Consider the following 18,147-nt stretch of genomic DNA (forward strand, 5'->3'; position numbering starts at 1 on the left):
GTTGAATTTTTTTTTAATTCCATAACGTAAATATGACGTCATCGGGCCCCCCCCATGTTCACGTGACCAATAAAAAAAAATTTAATTTTTTTTTTTTTTTTTTTTTTATTATAAATTTTTTTTTTTTTTTTTTTTTTTTTTTTTTTTTTTTTTTTTTGTATTTTTGGGTTTTTTTTTTTTTTTGAAAATTTTTTTTTTAGATATATTTAAAATTTTTTTTTTTATATAATTTTTTTTTTAAATATTATTTAATTAAATGAATATTTTTTTTTCTTCCCCCCCCGGAGAAAAAAAAAAAAAAAAAAAAAAAAAAAAAAAAAAAAAAAAACTTTTTTTTTTTTTTTTTTCCAAACGTTTTTTTTTTTTTTCCTTTTTTTTCAACAATACGGGCCCCGCGTTTTTTCTTTTTTTTTTTTTTTTTTTTTTTTTAATTTTTTTTTTTTTTTTTTTTTTTTTTTTTATTTTTTTTTTATTTTTTTTTTTTTTTTTTTTTTTTTTTTTTTTTTGGAATTAAAAAAATATTCGAAAAGAAATTTTTTTTAATGTAAGGAAAAAAAAGAAAATTAAAAACATTAATATAAATTCACGGGAAGAGCTTGAACTTTCCTACATCATTCGACACAACCTTATTCGACGTGAGCGTTAAAGGGCTTCGGTGAGAAGATGTTTTAAAAGCTAACAGTGCCTGAATGGTTCGCAGTGCCGACCGCTTTCTCCATCAAGATTTCAATCAAGATTTACACAAACGACAAGTTTACCGAATTGTTTATTCTTCAGGTATGTCACTGACTTCTCCCTTTTCCCTTTTCCGCCGAACAAAACCGATATCATGTCTTCAAGTCGCTTTGCGTTTTAATTTTTGTATTTAAGCTAATAGCTGGTTGTTTTGGTAAATAAAATTCACGAAACTCGTTAACATTTGCTGTTTAATTAGTTTGTTCTCGTTCGCTTCAAGACCTATTTCTTTGTAATTGGACTCTCTTTCGCTAGAAACAGGCAGAAAATATTTGTTTTGTTTCGGAAAATGGTTTCATAACTCAAGTTTACGACGGAAAAGCTTTTTGTAGTAGCGTCGACGGAACTGAAAACTGTTTACTTTCGTTCTCGTACAAGAATCGCCTCTTCTGTCGTCTTTGGTCGCTGAACTGCGACCAAAACTGACCGTTGCTTGTGGTCAAATAGCAAATGTTCTGAGTTGTATAGCTCAGCGGCCATTGTGCCACTTGATCATGGCTTGTGATCAAATAACAAAGTTTTCGAGTTATGTAGCTCGGCGGCTGTTGAGCCACTTGATCATTACTTGTGATCAGAACACGGCGTTATCGAGTGACGAGGCTCGCATTTGCGTTAAACATTTGCACGGTGTAGACGACATCAGAGCAGATGAAGCGATCGAATATAACCGAACCATTGTTCAGTCAGATGAAGCGATCGAATACAACCGAACCATTGTTCAGTCGAGTAAATGCGGCACCGGAAGCATTCTTTTGTATAACGTGACCAAATCACGTCGTGCACAGAGTTCTGTCCAGACTTCGATAAATGATACCCACAACTGAATTACGTGTTGTAGCTGGAAAGAATGGCGATAGGAGTTGTTCTGTTGCTATGATCTCTACAAATGCTGAGATATCTTAGGCTGTGAAAAAACCAAAAAGGATCAGGAAACGAGACAGAGAACCATCTCGAATTTCTGTTCGTAGAGTTACTAAATTGCTTAGAAGAAATACAGAAGTAGACTTAAAAAACTACTGAAACATAATTTCCCAAGCTCCTCGCTTATTAGTAATTTTTGTAGCAATTACAAGAAATGGTTTATTTTGTGTAACTCTAAACATTTTTACAGTAAATATGTTTTTTCATAAACAAACAGAAAGAGAAAAAAAGATACAAGTATTGCACTGGTAAACAGAAAGAGTTATCAATTGACATGCTTCAAACAAAGTCTGGCTTCAGTCACAATAGCGCTTTTGGTCATACATATTATATTTTCCAAAGTTCAAATTTAAAAGGAGGTATGCTTCCTGCAAATGACAGTTGTAATTTGCCTTGGGTATCTCTTAATGATCATCCAGAATTTTATGTTGAGAGCGTTTCTGACAATAGTTGGCAAGACTACATTCAGCAAATGTCAACACCAGGAACTTGGTGTGACAATGTAATTATCCAGGCAGTAAGTATTTTTAGTTGAAAGCAAATTCTGCAATATTAATTCATACTTCAATATATTGCTGTTTCAAGTAAAAAGTGCTTTCTATGGAATTCACATGTTGCTTTTTCAAATATCAAATAATGTTGTCTGTAACCTTAAAGGAACGGCGCCACAGCTGAGTTTAAGTTTGAACTTTGAACTGTGTCGTTACTTTCATACTTGTGTGTTACACATAACACACATTCAAAGACAAGCAATTGTCATTCATTCTTGGAATTAATAAAGTTATTGTTCGCAGTTTATTCGCAATCAATGTTGTTAAATTATTCTTACAAACATTTCACCTTCTTCTTTTGCCCCATCACCAACAAATTGTACAAGAAAAAGGGGAAATCTCAGTCAACACCAAAAACTACCCCTCCTTTCAACGAACGCATTCCCCTAATCGCTGATTACTACTAGTATAATAATAAGACGGATCTACTGATTCGCACCAAAATATACAGAATTTTATCCCGTTCCATATTTGTTTTCTTTGTAGCATCAGAAACACTACGGCTTAAAACCTCGATAAACAAGTCTAGGACTTATTTTCTTTCTGCTGAAAGTCTGCTTAGTCAAATAAAGCTGAACTGAAGATTTTGAACCAGTTTGTTTTTGTTAGGATTTCAGCAAAGCAGTTATATTTTGCGGGAAGGGGGGGGGGGGGGGAGGATTTGTTAGCGGCAATGTATAGCTGGAAGAATGGTTTATTAATTTCTGATAACAAAATATTTCCAAGATCCCAACAGTTTTATGGAAAAATGTTCATCCTGGAAACGCAAGAAGGATGTGAATTCTTTTCTTAAGAAAGCCAAAAATAACTTTTATTATGGCGACAAAGACGTCAGTGAATTCGTTTAATATTCATGTGTTTAATCACGTACGTCGAAAGAAGGACATTGTCAGTGGTTTAAAACGACTAACACTTAGCAGTTCCCCTACACACTGTAAGTTGCTGGTTTGTGAAGCGAGGTGAAGGAGCCGATCCAGCTAAAAAATATTCCTCTTAAATGTTAAGCAGTTATATTTTCTGGGGGCAAATTTTGTAAGCGGCAATGTATAGCTGGAAGAATGGTTTATTGATCTATGATAACAAAATATTTCCAAGATACCTTTAGTTTAAAAAAAAATATTCATCCTGGAAACGCAAGCAAGATGTGAATTCTTTTCTTAAGAACGCCATAAATAACTTTTATTATGACATGTATTATGACGACAATCAATCATCAATTAATCAGGATCCGCCACTGGTTAGAGACTGAAACCCTTAGTTTTTTTGAGCTCTTCCAGGAGCCAAAACTGCCAAAATGCAGTTTGACAAGATTTATGCCGTTTCAGGAAATTCACTTTTTAAATGTCAAAAGGGCCCGTCTATTTGAGGAAATAAGTCCCTATATTCTCTGTTGCAATCCCCCAAAGTAGCGACTCTTAAGGACGTTCGCGCAAAAATTTTCTACTCGATAGATTTCTTTAATTTTTTTACTGCGGTCAGATAATGAGTTACTTGTGTCAGAAATGCAAAAAAAAAGTGGGGGTCACCGACTTCGTTTCAGAGAAAAAGCGTGTGGGAAACTACCCTAAATTTGGAAAATTGGCGCACGCTAATTCAGCATGGTTTGCAGGGTTTATTGTTAAAAATATCAAAGATGAGTAAACGGAGGCTAACGATCCTAATCACATTTTGTAGACGTGCGTCTGTTGCGTTAATAAGTCTTAGTTTAGCCATCTTTTTTGTTAAATTTAACTCTGATAAAACGAATTTTAAACTGTTGTACGGCAAAAAGGAATGCTTAAAAAGCGGAATTCAAACCGTCAATGTGACAAAAAAAATAAAACTTCCACTCGATAGATTTTTTTTATTTTCTCACAAAACGTAGATATCGATTAACAAAAGTAGTCCATTAAGAAAAAAGTAGGGGTCACCGACTATTTAAGAGAGTAAATAGCAAGCGAAGCGAGCGGAACGGCGACCCACCCTATATGTTCTTAGAAATTTTACTCAGCGCGCGCGCTCAAAGTATGGCGTGGCATGGCGTTGCGACATGAATTACGTGCGCAATAGGGATGCGCATAAACAATTAGCGCGAACGTCCTTAAGTCAGTAACACTCCTTGAAAGAAACCACAAGGTCCGCAACCTCTTAGCAGTTTTCGCGCGTTCACTTCCGGGGCGCGCGCTTGTATTCCTATTTCCGGTCCGCTGTGTCTCACTTCTATATGAACTACAAACCGAGGAACTCTAAAGATGGGGCTCCCTTTCCTGAAAAATTAACTTGTGGAATTGCAAAGTTATATCTTTTCTTGCCTGAAAAACCATTTTATTTTCATTTCCAAATATACAACAAACCCAAAGATTTTTAAACGAAAATGTCCATCCGAAAATACCACCCCCTCCTCCCACCATATACAAGATCTTCCAAAAACTGCAGTCCATGAGAAAACATAAGCCCAGGGCTTATTTCGAATTTTACTGTATGTCAAAGATAAGCTCATAGCCGGGATCTGTGCATGTCTTTGTAATTTTAAAAGCCAGCCAAATTTTCCCGTCATAAATATTCTTTGGTCCAGGTCTCAAATTTTCATTTCTCCCGCTAACGCGCTTGGGTTAAGAATCTGTCTACGGTGGGGTGGGTGAGCCAATGCCTGACTAAAGCGCCAAAACAAGGGCAACAGGGTCAGTTTCTCGAAAAACTCAGGATTAAAAAAGGCAGGAAAGTTCGAAAGTTCGCTTTGGGTTTCTTATCGTTATATTTAGAAAGTTTTACAACGTCGTATTTTTGCATGCACCAAAACAATTTCAGACACAGTATTGCGTCTTAATACTGTAGAATCCTGATTTCTCGAGCCTCCGAGGAAAACGCGTGAATCGAGAAATCGGGGGTACAACTACATTGAAGTACTATCCAAGGGGACAGAAAACTGTTTCGAGAAATCGGGAGTTTCGAGAAACAAAGGGTTCGAAAAATCGGGATATATTCTACTGCATATGACAAACTCAAATATTTTTTTATAAAATTTAAGGTAAATCTCCATACGGAAATATGTAAGCGGCAATCTATAGCTGGGAGAATGGTTTATCTTTTTTATTGCTGCAAAACACACATATTACAATAAACAAATATTACAAATACAACATCTAATCTGGTTTATTGATCTATCATAACAAAGTATTTCCAAGATACCTTCAGTTTCATTAAAAAATGTTCATCCTGGAAACGCGAACAGGATATGATAATTCTTAAGAACGCCAGAAATAACTTTTATTATGACATGTATTATATGCGACAATTAATCATTAAACACGTACGTCGAAAGAAGGTCATTGCCAGTGTCGACCAGTGGGTTTAAAACGACTAACACTTGGCAGTTCTTCTACACACTGGAGTTTCTGAAGCGAGGTGTAGGAGCTGATCCAGGCATAACAAGCTAAGCAAGGTAGGTAACCAGACTTTAAGAACCTTCTACTCTACAGGGATCTTAAATTCCACAGTACAACTCTTTAGCTGTTAACCGTCACTTTTTTTAAAGAACGTCGCGTTTTTCCTTCGCACATTTGATTCGATTGAATCAAAAAAGTATCAGCATCGTGATTCTTCAGAAAATCCATCTTTCTGTCTGGCTGATCATTTTTTTTTTTCAATTTGTGCTTTGGTGCAATGTTTCATTCACATCTTTGAAACTGTTTTAGTTTTTACTCTTTGCCTCAATGACTTTTATGGGGTTGTTTAGTTCTTGTCCTACTTCTTCATTGCCTTTGTCTTTCGAGCACACCAAGTTGTTTTAATCAGTTCGATCAGTGTTAAAATGATTGAAATTCTCTCACAGCAAATAGAAGTCTAAATTTAATACAAGGTTTAAATAAGCTGCACTTGTAAAACGATTTACCTTTCATACTGTTCTTCGGTAAAAGACAAAGTAGACTTGATTTTTCAATACACCGATTCGCGAAAAAACCGGAAGTTTCATGGAAGCGAGGCTAAGTGGGCCTCGCCAGCTAAAAAATATAAAGTTTACATGAGCGCGTGGGGCATTTCAAGTCGGAAAAAAGCATTTCATTCACAAATTCGCCAGAAATCTTGATCCTTATATGTTCAAAAGTATAAAAGAAGAAATTCAGTTAAGGTCTAACAGGCGAGAGGTGAAATTTTACTTTTACATACCAGTTTAATAGCGGTAAGATGTTGTTGTTGACTTCTCTGTAATCGAATAATTTAATACTCATAACCTCAATTTTAGTCCTTCTTTGCTCAGTTTTGGATTTTGTTGATCAATAAAACACCTTGTGATTCACAAGAACTTTAAAAAGCAGATTTTGTTTTGGGAGGCACTTCGGTTTATTCTAAGAGCAACTAGCACTTGTGTAGGCGATGTCTCGCAAATATTTTGAAGATTCTAATTCTGTCACTTTTAAACATGCGCGGCAGATTTTTTAGTAGAATTTCTGATGGACATTTACTGTTTCAGGTGTAAATTGAGTTGTATATGTTTTTGAGTAGCAAGGAAAGTCAGTTTAATATCAATATTAAATAAAGCTGCCTTTCATATCAAAAGAAATATTTGAAGGTAGAACGGTTTGTTTTGACAGAGAAACTCGCATGTCATGCGGTTTGTTAATTGTGACGTGTTTTAGTCAGGAAATTCCCTCAACAATCGAAACATTCAGCCGGTTTTTTATTGATAACATTTTGCACAGACGTGAATTGCTTCATTTGTGAACTGGATCGAATTTTAACAGCAAGCGAAGGTATGGTCTGTGCATAGTAGCGGGAGCGATGAAAGGCAACAACTTAACATTTGCGTCTAATAATCTATGTATACATTTACCGTAGATTAATTTTAATGTCTTACCGCATTTCGGTCACACAATTTGGAGCGACGGCTAGATACCTCCACTTATATTTTAACAGTAACAGAATGTAGAAACGGTAAGATTGTGAGACATGTTAATGCGAGGTTCTTCTCTGTCAATATAAAACAAAACAACTCTGCTTCGGTTCCTTATAAATATTTTTTGGATCCGAAAAGCGGCTTTATTTTATCGATATTAACCTGAAGTAATTTTCTCTTGTAACACAAATGCACGTTAAATTTCATTTGATTTTAACTTGAAAAAGTTCATGCCTTTCACAAATTCTCAAAAATATATGCTGTATTTTATCAGTCACAGAATTATGGAAACTTGACATGTTTACACAAGTTTCTCTGTCAATACTGGAAAGTTTTTGTTCATATCGAAAACCAAAGGACCTCCCAGAGCAAAATCTGTTTTTTAAAAGTTCTTGTGAATTATAAGGTTGTCATTTTATCGATCAACAAAATCTAAAATTGACTGTTATCTACCTCAAGCGAGCGGCTGAAATTCATCCTTTGTTGGCGAAGCTAGCGCTGAGAAGTCGGCAGCAAAATCTATCCGCCAAGCTGTTGAAATTTCACCTGTCGCCTGCTAGACCATAAATTACTTCTCTTATACTTTTGAACTTATAAGGATTAAGATTTGTGGCGAATTTGTGAAGGAAATGCTTTTTTTCAACTTGAACTGCCCCACGCGCTCATGTAAACTTTATATTTTTTAACTGGCGAGGGCCACTTAGCCTCGCTTCCATGTAACTTCCGGTTTTTTTCGCGAATCGATGTATTGTTAAGAAACTTAATGTGTTCGTAGCTAAGCATGACAATTAATAAGAACAGAAATATTAATAATGTTTAACAACACCAATAGCGCATGGTCAAAGATGGGTACATGATAAGCACGCATAATAAAATCAAAAGTGAGCATTAGAAAAAAACAAGATAACTGATAAAAATGACCATCAAACAAAAGTAAGGCTACTGTTTTGGTCCATAATTCCTTTATACTGCTATCAGTTTTTGTGGAGGGTTTCTTATTTTTCGTAAGAGGTTGCGGGAGCTGTACAGGCCCGCAAATGATCCCGGCCCGCAAATGATCCCGGGAACGCAAATGATATCAAATTGGACCGCAAATGATCCCAGTACCGGAAATGATTTGTGTAAATGATACAACAGAATACTTGGAATGGCGTGGACTTTATGAATCGTCTATGGATGTATTTTTATAAAAGACCAAGTGCCTCAGGCATTATAAAACGCAACGATTAAAAGCGGTGAAAATAACGCGCGAAATAACAAAATTAACATGTGACCATCTAAGTTTTTCATTTAGAAAACACACCTAAAAAATAAACATGAATCTTCGAAGACGCCTCTGCTGTCTAAAGCCACTTCCTGTACAATGCTGCCTTGGTAGACACGAGCCACCTTTTCTTGGAAGCGCACAAAATTTCTACGTGCGAATTTTGGAGTTTATGACAGATTTTGAAACCGTTATTTGAAAACTCATTTTCCTTCACAATTCGTTCTTGCAAATATAAAATGAAATACAGTAAACGGTTACAGCGTCTCTGGGTAAATTTATTTGCATACCGCACGCATAGAGCTGTCAACTTTTGCACGTGCAAATTTCTTACTGTCAATTAATCTGTACTGAAAGCTACGCGAAAATGAAGTCAGTTTTTGAGAAAATGTTTAGTTGCCTGTGTCAGAATTTATTTTAGTGACTTGATGATCATGAAGACATTTAAAGAAAAAAATAACCACAGATTTCGAAAGAGAGTAGCTCGATAACAAGAGTCGGAGATCGATATGATAGAAATCAGCAACAAAACTCAACTTTCTTCCACACTTTACGTCTAGACATTTATAATGTCGCTATGAACGCTGCGTGACTGCGTGTGAATGGCTATCAGCTTAAAGCATTTCGCCGCAAATAAATCATCCCTTGATTGGAGAGAGTTCATATTTCTGTTGGTTGGATTGTTAAACTTTATGTCACGTTTTAGGTTACTAATCGGAGCATATTTATCAGCTATATTGATACAGTTGTGGTTTTGAATTTAGTATTTTCTCGATTAAACGCCCCCGGCGTTTATTTCAAACTTGGCCCAATAGAGCCGGCGTTTATTTGATTCAAGCAGTTTGTTCAAGCTCTATATTTCTAAGAAATAATTTTCATTCACTATTTAAAACAGCCATAAATGTAGGCATCATTTCCAAAGCATATTACACTTTAAATAAATGTTAAAGGGGTTTATTTTCAAATACAGCTTGGAGACCCGGTACTTTAGTAAATCGTTCAAATACGGTACATTCTCTTGCGTTAATTGTTTTTCTAATTGCTGTATTATTAATAAAGAAATGGATTAAATAAATTTAAATCCCCTGTCCAAATTCTTTAGTCCGCGCATATCCAACTTTTACGGTTAGGCGACTGTTTCCGGTCCGAGGATCATTTGCGGTTCAATTTTGGGATCATTTGCGGTCCCGGGATCATTTGCGGTCCAATTTGGGGATCATTTGTAGTCCCAGGATCATTTGCGGGTCGGGATCATTTGCGGGCCTGTACAAATCTCCAATATTTCTTATTTGTCTAAATTTTACTAATCCTTTGAGAAAAAATATCGCCTCCCAGACATCCCCCCAAATCGTCCAAAAAATAACAAAATACTGCTGCAAATATGTATGGGATAAGTAAAGCTTTTTTGGATTCCTTGAAACGCGGCTGAAATGGTTTTCAGTGTTTTCCAGCCCTTATACTTTGGGTCAGTACTACTATTCTTCACCTGTTGCTATTACAGTAATGGTATGAAACAAATACCTAATCATTGGTCAATAAGTTGTGATCATTTTCTTGACAATAGTAGTTACCTGATTAGAAGTTGTATACTGTTCCATACTTTAAAAAGTGTAAGGGCTGGAAAATACTGAAATGCGTCAGCCACCTAAAGCGTTGGAAAAATTGGTCTTCAGGTAAAAACCCCGCCTTTATTAAGTATTGCGAAAAGGCTGCACTTTGCTATGTGTTACAAATTTATATTTTCTAGACGTCTAGTTCAATCGTTTATTTGTATTGTGCGAAATATATTTTTATAAATTGAGACCATTATGTCATTAAGTAATAATGCAATCTTGAAAACATTCCAGATTTTCATTATTAAATAGAAACACGAAAAATTTAAATTTGGGAAAACAAGCCTGTCAAAATGACGTTGCCATGGTGATTTCAAGTTACTGGCACAATAACTAATCCTACCAAATTATTGCGAGATGAATTTTAGATAAACGCGCAAAGTTTGGCAGCGTTTGGTTGAATCTTGAAAAGGTATAAGCGTCCAAAGTCAGCGCGGGCCTCAAAAGCCCTCCCCCCCCGGCCTGAATCGGTTTAAGTGACTGTTTTTCTAGTGATTTTTACTGTACTGTACCCTGCCTTTCAAGTCAAAACAGATAGTTAATTATTAAGCGCCCGATTTTAAGCTTCTCAAGCTTCTCAAGCTTCTTGTTTTGTTCCTAAACTAGCCTTCAGTCCAACTATAGTGGCATATACTTATAGAAAATTCCTCTTTTATCCCCGATCCTCTTTGTTCAAGTCATGGGTAGAGATTTATATTTATCCCCGCTTCTCAGCTAACGGTAAAAACATTTCTGGCATACCAAACTGATAGGAAAGAAAAGAAAAGAAAAAAAAGAAAACCATTCAAAAGTAATAATTTATTCATCAGAATTGCGTTTTTCGCTAGCTTCAAATTTTAAATAAAAACAGTTTTTGGGACCCGCGACAGCTTACCCGCGACCCGCGACACGCGCCGATTAGACTATCTCGCCTCCTGTGATTATTCAGGCCAAGTCTTACTCTATGTTGTTAACGATAATATGTTTTGCAGTTAACCATGAGGCTTCCAGTGGTTCTCTGTGTTGTGGTCGTTGCTGCTGTCGTCTTGGCGAGTTTTGTCTATGGTAACTATCTGAGAAGATATACCTTATTACACGAAATTTCGCGACACGTTAATTTCGCGAGTTTGAGATGCGCATATTTCACGACACTTAAATTTCGCGATTTTGCGAAAATGTTGTATTTTGAATCACTTTAATTTCGCGTTTATGGGTAAGACACAATTTACATTTCCTTGGCAATGTTATTTAACATGCTCTTGAATTAAATTAAATGATTTCATCAAAGAATCAAAAACGTCAAAAATAACGTCAAAAATAATTGTTTGTTTTTAGGTTCTCAGGACAATCATAAGAAGTGCAAGAAGTGGGCGAAGCGAGGGAGATGCACTGAAAACGAAGTGAAGAAACTTTGTCCGAAGAGCTGTAGTAGTGGCAGTGGCGGTGAAGGAGGTATTTAAGTTCTTTTCAAATTTCCCTTTAAATAATTAAGCATTAATATTATCATCATTTTTGCGACGACTTTTCACGATCGTTACACAGTGCTGCTATGTGGCTTTCGCGTTTCATCATTGTCTCAGTGCCGCTCAGTGCTGTCACGCGGCTCTCATCAAACTAATAAACAACGGTCAAACGCAAGATGATATAATGAGCGTCTCATGACCACTGAGACAATGATAAAACGCGATATTTCGTGCGAAATAGTCGTAAACAGTGGTAATTGTTTACATGATGTATTATGTATGTTTTAGACAATTTTGTTTTAACTTAGTAAACATGTTCCACGTCTGTTCGTGACTTTTCAGTTGATTGCAACATTTGTTGTCTAATCACTCTGCAGTGAAACGAAAACAACATTGTTTTAACTACGTCCAAGTAAGAAAACCAGAGGCGTATTAAGGAGCGCACATTTCTTTTATTGATCAGGGCCCAATTGTTCACGGAGGATGACGCTATCCGCTGGATAAGTAACTACCCAGTGGATAGCGTAATTTTTTGTTTTGTTAACATTTATCCACTGGATAGCGATTTATACGGCGATCAGTGTTATTCACCCTTCGAACAACTGGCCCCAGACATAAACGGCCATAGCTCAGCTTAACACAGCTTATTTACTAAAACGTGAATAAGACATAACACACAATTTACGTAAGTAAAGTTTCGAGTGATGAAAAGCGGAGATGCCGTCGAATGTCGGAAAATGTCAATTCCCAACTGACAAACTCCTTAAATCTTTAAATCTTATCGTGGTTTCGAGTGATTGTGTAACCAACAAACCAACAAATCTACATACCAAGACATAACTATCTCTTAATACCGGAGTGATTTTATTGCATTTTATGCATGAATAATTGAAAATCATTGGCAGAAAACTTAAACCATTTAGTGCTACATATGGGCCGCTCGATTGTAGATGTCACGGTTTTCCATAAAACATTAACGTTGTTGTAACAGAAATAGGGCGGTTGAAATATGACCTTATTTGCTCCGGCACAACAATTGCTTTTATCGGTTGTTTGTTTCCAGGTTCTCAAGACAATCATAGGAAATGCAAAAAGTGGGCAGATAGAGGAAGATGCACTAAAAAGAAAGTGAAGAAACTTTGTCCGAAGAGCTGTAACCTTGGTGGCGGTGGAGGGGGAGGAGGAGGAGGAGGAGGTATTAATTAAATTCTTTAAAATTTTTAATACAGTCAATACAAGTTGCTTCGGAACTTGCGGTCAAAACGTAAACGAGCTATCTCGAAGCTGTAAACTAGCTATCTCGAAGAGATATGTAGTTTGTGTATTTACATATGTAGCTAGTGACATTTACATTTTTTCGTGCATGCGCTTCAAATGCCTTACGACTGTAGAAAGTTTCGTTGCACCGTCGATTTCGATTAGTTTTAAAACTAATAAGAGTTTGTTCCAAAAAAAGAATCTTTTTTTCAATTCGCTAGTATTTTACTTCATGTTTGCTCAAAAAGCATCTATAAACACCAATCCAAAACAAAAAGTTAACACCGTTTTTTTTATTTCCGCCTGAATTGCGAAAAAAAGAAACAAATTAATATAACTTAAAAAGATAACTTATAAAACTAGCTGAGTTGATAGGCTAGATCAGTGGGACTTAAATCGCAGGGTCTTCTAAGGTCTTCAGTTTTGGATCTCTAGGTTTATTATCAATTACCACACGAACGTTATTATTATGTAGGCCTCATTATTTTTGTATGATCCATCATCGGTGGTATATGAGCCCAAAAGTCAGGCTTTTGCAACAGCGGTTAAATTGTCAATTTTCACAAACAATCCAATGTCCGCATTTTCTGATGATGATATTAAGGGTGTGGTTTTAGCTATCCAATATCATAAACACAAGAAAAGCAGTTTCTAAAACTTACCCACCGCATACAAGACAGATATCCGATTGTCGAGTAAGGTTTGAATTTACAGTAATATCATTCAGAACTCAGTAAAAAAAACTAAAAACGATACATGTTTAAAATTAAACTGAACGTCAGCCATTCAACACAATGTAAAAGTGATTAGCATCGTTCTCCTTTGTCCTCGAAACATTAATGCAAAGTCGACCATAGATTATAGTGATGATGCGTTGGGGACTTATCTTGCTAAATAATTGACTTTTTGCAATAAACATAATGTACAGAGTGTACAGAGAAAGGTATGTTTACAGTGACCATCCCTATCATTGTTACCCAGGCTCTTGCGGCGTTTCGCGGCTCGGACACAGCCGTGTGATTGGAGGAAATGATGCTAGACCAGGTGCCTGGCCGTGGCAGGTTGGTGAACTAATCAGCTAACCCCTTTATGAATGTTGTTTTGATCCTAACACGTCTCTTTTGTTAATTTTCCTTTTAATGCGCCCAAGGTTGGCTTGCATAACAGTCGTGGAGGATTTTTCTGCGGTGGAACGTTGATAACGCGAGAATGGGTTGTCACGGCAGCGCATTGCATTTCAAGCCTGTGAGTTTGTAATATAATAAATTTTGTCAGTAGTAGATCTGTGTTACTTAGAATAAACGTGTTCTTTCCTAGGCTGCATGTCTTAATCAATTTTGTTCTTGTGCCAGGAGTCCCTCATATTACGTGCTCCGCCTTGGAGATCACAACCGAAATAGCAACGAGGGAACGGAACAACGCCTCATGAAACGCAACGCAAATTGAAAAAATTGGCTTTTTTTTCAAGTATATCATTCGTAATCTGCCTTAATCTTTTTCAGTCGAAACCATCCCAGTTTATTTTGACCTATTTTCGGGTTTTCATTAATATCTCCGGTATTTTTCCATCAGTAAGAAAACTGTTATTTTGAGGTTTTCTCCAATTTATAACAAATTAGTAAAATGACTTGAAATACCCTGACATTGCTCCTTTCAAGGCCAATATAAAGTAGGTATAATTCACTTCTTCACATGACACTGGCGAAATTACCTGCAAACGTTTCTAGCGATTTGAGTACTTGCTATGATAAATCTTGTTAGAAGTGGGTTTGTGCTAATAAGAATAAAAGTGTCTTTTCCTTGGCTGTATATCTCAACCGATTTCGTTTTGTGCGCCAGGAGTCCCTCATATTATGTGCTCCGTCTGGGAGATCACAACCGACACAGAAACGAAGGAACAGAACAGAATATCGCCGCCTCAAGAGTTATCAAACACCCATCATATGGCAGCGGCGGATGGCTTAACAATGACATAGCTCTTATCAAGCTTTCGCGAGCTGCTATCATCAATGACCGCGTATCGCCGGCATGTCTCCCAGGAGCAAATTACATTGTTCCACCGGGGACCAATTGTTACATCACTGGTCAGTCTATTTGTTAGTATTTAAAGGAGCTACGTCACGCAGATTTCAGAGATTTTTGGACTTAATAACTCTGAAATTTGTGGTAGGCAACTTAACCATGATAAATGTTGTCATTGAACATCCAAAGAAAGATATAACCTTAATTTGCGGAGAGAAATCAAACCACGCCTGCAAATATAAAACAACTTAAAAAGTTTAGCCTTAATTTTTCAAGTTGTAATCCATTTCCATCCTAACCATCTGCAGCCGGCTAAATGTGCTTGTTGTCAGTTTAAGTGCTCTAATGTAGCAATTGTTAATAAAAACGGGCTATTATGTTTAGGTTTCTAACGACACAAATGTATATTTTGGTTGTTCAAAAATCTGTTTAAACCCGTGACAAAGCCCCCTTAAGGTCAAATGCAGTTTTTCGATGATCGTTCACAGTGTTCAATATTTTTATGACATGTAGTCAGAGTGGGTGGCACGCTGTCATAATGGTTAGTGTGTTTCCCTTGGAACTGGAAGGTTCGTGAGGGACAAGCTTGTACGGGTAATTATGTTGTGTTATATCGGGCAAGGCACTTTAGTGCTTCTATTTATCCGGGATTACATTTGGGTACCGGAGTGAGCGCAAGCACCAATCATTGTGTGCCTCAAGTCTAATCCTGTTCTTCAGGGTTATAAGCGCTCACTTGACTCGTTTTCGTTCTTTTTGCAAAGTGTCTCGCAATCACGGATCGAGTACAACTTAATTATCTATTAGACTTTTTTAAACTTATATTAGAGCCTGACTTTAGTCATTCGTGATGTATGGAACTGGGCATTAAAAGCATCTGCCTCGTTAAGGCTTGGCACCAACTGACCGTTTTTTTTTTCTTTTTTTTTAAATTGCAGGTTGGGGTAAAATCAGGCATCCAGGTAACTCGCATCACACTCTTCAGCAGGCCAAAATATCTCCAGTGTCAGAATCTGATTGCAAAAGGAAGAGTAAGTCACTTTTTATATACTGCTGATCAAAAACTAAATTCTCCTTTCAATATCATTACATAGTCAGAAACACTACTTTTGTTCGCGCTCTAAAAGAGCGCGAGCAAAAGAAATCATCAAGTAGGGGGTTCACTTGATGAATTATCGTGATTCATATGTTGATTAGCATGGGAGGCACGGTGGCAAAATGGTAGTGCGCTGGTCTCCTGATCACGTGGCCCGGGTTCGAGCCCTGACCGGGGCAATGCGTTGTGTTCTTGAATTGAATGCGCGATGCTGGGGGGTAACCAATGCGATGGGCTAGCATCTCATTCTGGGGAGAGTAGAAATACTCCTAGTCGCTTCATGCTACGGAAACTGGTATAAGCTCCGACCTGATGGGCCACTAGGTTCGAAAGCAGACATTACCTTACCTACCACGTTAATTTTAAAGAAGGTGATAAAATTATTTATTATATAAACATCAGTGAAATACCAGGAAATCTTTCGCACGAAAAAATCATATCTTCACACGTGAAAATAACATGTTATTTTCACATGTGAAGATATCGATTTCGGAACATTTTCTGGCAAGTGTGCCCTGTTTCAATGCTTAATGAGCCAAAGAAAATCGATATTAAGTCGAAACATCCTCGGATCTTCCTCGGCAATCTTCGGCAATCTTCGGATATCTTCGGAAATTTTCGGAAAAGTTCGGAAAATGTTCGGAAACATTCGTACAACCTTCGGACAACATTTTGAAAATCTTCGGAAATCCTCGGAAAACGGTCGGAAATCTTCGGAAAATCGTCAAAAACATGGTAATTAGTAGGTTTATATAATAAACAGAATATTACATGGTTGCTTGGAGATATGAAGTTTATCTTCTCGTGTTCAAATCAATATCCCACTCGTTCGCTGCGCTCACTCGTGAGATATCGATTTGAACACTCGAAGATAAATTTCATATCTCCGCGCAACCATGTAATATCCTCTATGTACTGAAAGGGTTAAATAGCCAAGTCAGCATCTCAATGTTGGGCGTAGTCTAACTTAAAAAGTCTTGCTGAGAATGTATGTTACTTCTAAGGTATTGGATTGCCTGAACTAGCACTACCTTATTTTGTATTTCTCGAGTCAACTTTCCACCGTTCGTGGTAGTGTCAGACCAATTTTCATCTAATAGCGTAATTTATCCACTCGCTTATTGTTATATCCGTAGATGGTTATGGCATAACAAGATCGATGTTATGCGCTGGCGTTCCGGGCACTCGGCTGGGTGGTTGCCATGGAGACAGTGGAGGTCCTTTTGTCTGCAAGAATTCCGATGGATTCTGGGTACTTCAGGGCGCGGTGAGCTGGGGCTCAGCAGACTGTAACGCTCAGCGCATGTTCACGGTCTTTGCACGAGTTTCCGTGTTCAGAGAATGGATCGACCAGTACGTTAAATAATAAACGTGTCTCCAGCACTATATTCCCTTGCTGAAATTAAAGTCTCTTTAAACATTATTGACTCGTTTGTCCTCCTTCATTGATATATCCCACTACCGCATCGTCTCACCGTGTGGGGACAAGAGAAATCATAGGAAATGCGAACATATTCGTATTAGTATTCTGGCTTGACAGTTCTTTTTTAAGCTTTTATAATTCTCAAAATAAGAATGCTTTCTGGTATCCCAATTAACAATTTCTGGTTAAAAAAAATAATAGTTCCAGACGGAAATGGAACGACAAGATGCTGGACTTCGATTAATTGCCCACCTCGAATAAGCGCCCACCCTGTAGGTTCAAAAAGTTTATAAGCGCCTAGCCTCGAATTCAGAGTCAGCCAAGGGGAGGGGGGGGGGGGGTTAGTGGTATACTAATATACCTGAAAACATTTACACATTAGACCCAACATTTTCCCTCAAAATCATGCAAAATACCAAACATTGGAAAAACAGTATACTTTATACCAATTTTAGCGTAAAAATACTGTATACCCAAATAAAAATCCCCCTGTATACCGTATACCAAAAAACCGAAGGTATTAACGCCAACCTCGAATAAGCGCCCACTTTCAAGGTCCAAACACTTAATAAGCGGCCAAGGCGCTCAATAGAATAAAAACGGAAATTGAAGAAAAGAAGCTTTGAAGATGTCTGAGAAATAATGCAGTGAATCAAAATAATTTCCCGCTCTTTTTTGATAGTAGACAAATGATGATATAAAATTTAACCACTACACAACTCGTGAAATATGCACGGCGCGTATTATCAGTATTATCATCAAATAATGCGCCAGTATCTTAATCAGCAAACTCACACTGATAATCTTTTTGCACAGGTTTGTTCCATTGAAGAGTTCTTCAGGATTTTTAAAACGCGGCCATATTTGACAAGTCACTTGATCAGAACAGAAAAAAACTAAAACTCACGGCGTAACGAATTGAAAATTAAAATCGTTGCCAATTTATAAAG

General features: G+C 37.0%; 1 protein-coding gene across 1 annotated transcript; it reads left to right on the forward strand.

The window, feature by feature from the left end:
* Positions 1 to 5,857: 5,857 nt before the first annotated feature.
* Positions 5,858 to 17,197, forward strand: LOC144643185 (chymotrypsinogen A-like). Its single transcript, XM_078502361.1, has 9 exons — positions 5,858 to 6,937; positions 10,929 to 11,001; positions 11,272 to 11,388; positions 12,463 to 12,594; positions 13,638 to 13,717; positions 13,807 to 13,901; positions 14,496 to 14,740; positions 15,617 to 15,709; positions 16,911 to 17,197. The coding sequence occupies exons 2-9, from the start codon at positions 10,935 to 10,937 to the stop codon at positions 17,138 to 17,140; spliced, it is 1,059 nt and encodes a 352-aa protein (XP_078358487.1). The 5' UTR covers positions 5,858 to 6,937; positions 10,929 to 10,934; the 3' UTR covers positions 17,141 to 17,197.
* The last annotated feature ends 950 nt before the right edge of the window (positions 17,198 to 18,147 follow it).

The sequence above is a fragment of the Oculina patagonica genome, chromosome 1 (genome assembly GCF_052425735.1).
Source record: "Oculina patagonica isolate OP01 chromosome 1, crgOcupat, whole genome shotgun sequence".
In the NCBI taxonomy this organism is placed as follows: Eukaryota; Metazoa; Cnidaria; class Anthozoa; order Scleractinia; family Oculinidae; genus Oculina; species Oculina patagonica.

Coding starts and splice junctions, on each gene's coding strand:
- LOC144643185 (XM_078502361.1), top strand. CDS start 10,935: ATGAGGCTTCCAGTGGTTCTCTGTGTTGTGGTCGTTGCTGCTGTCGTC. Junction 12,595..13,637: donor GGGAGGAGGAGGAGGAGGAG/GTATTAATTAAA, acceptor ATTGTTACCCAG/GCTCTTGCGGCGTTTCGCGG. Junction 14,741..15,616: donor GACCAATTGTTACATCACTG/GTCAGTCTATTT, acceptor TTTAAATTGCAG/GTTGGGGTAAAATCAGGCAT.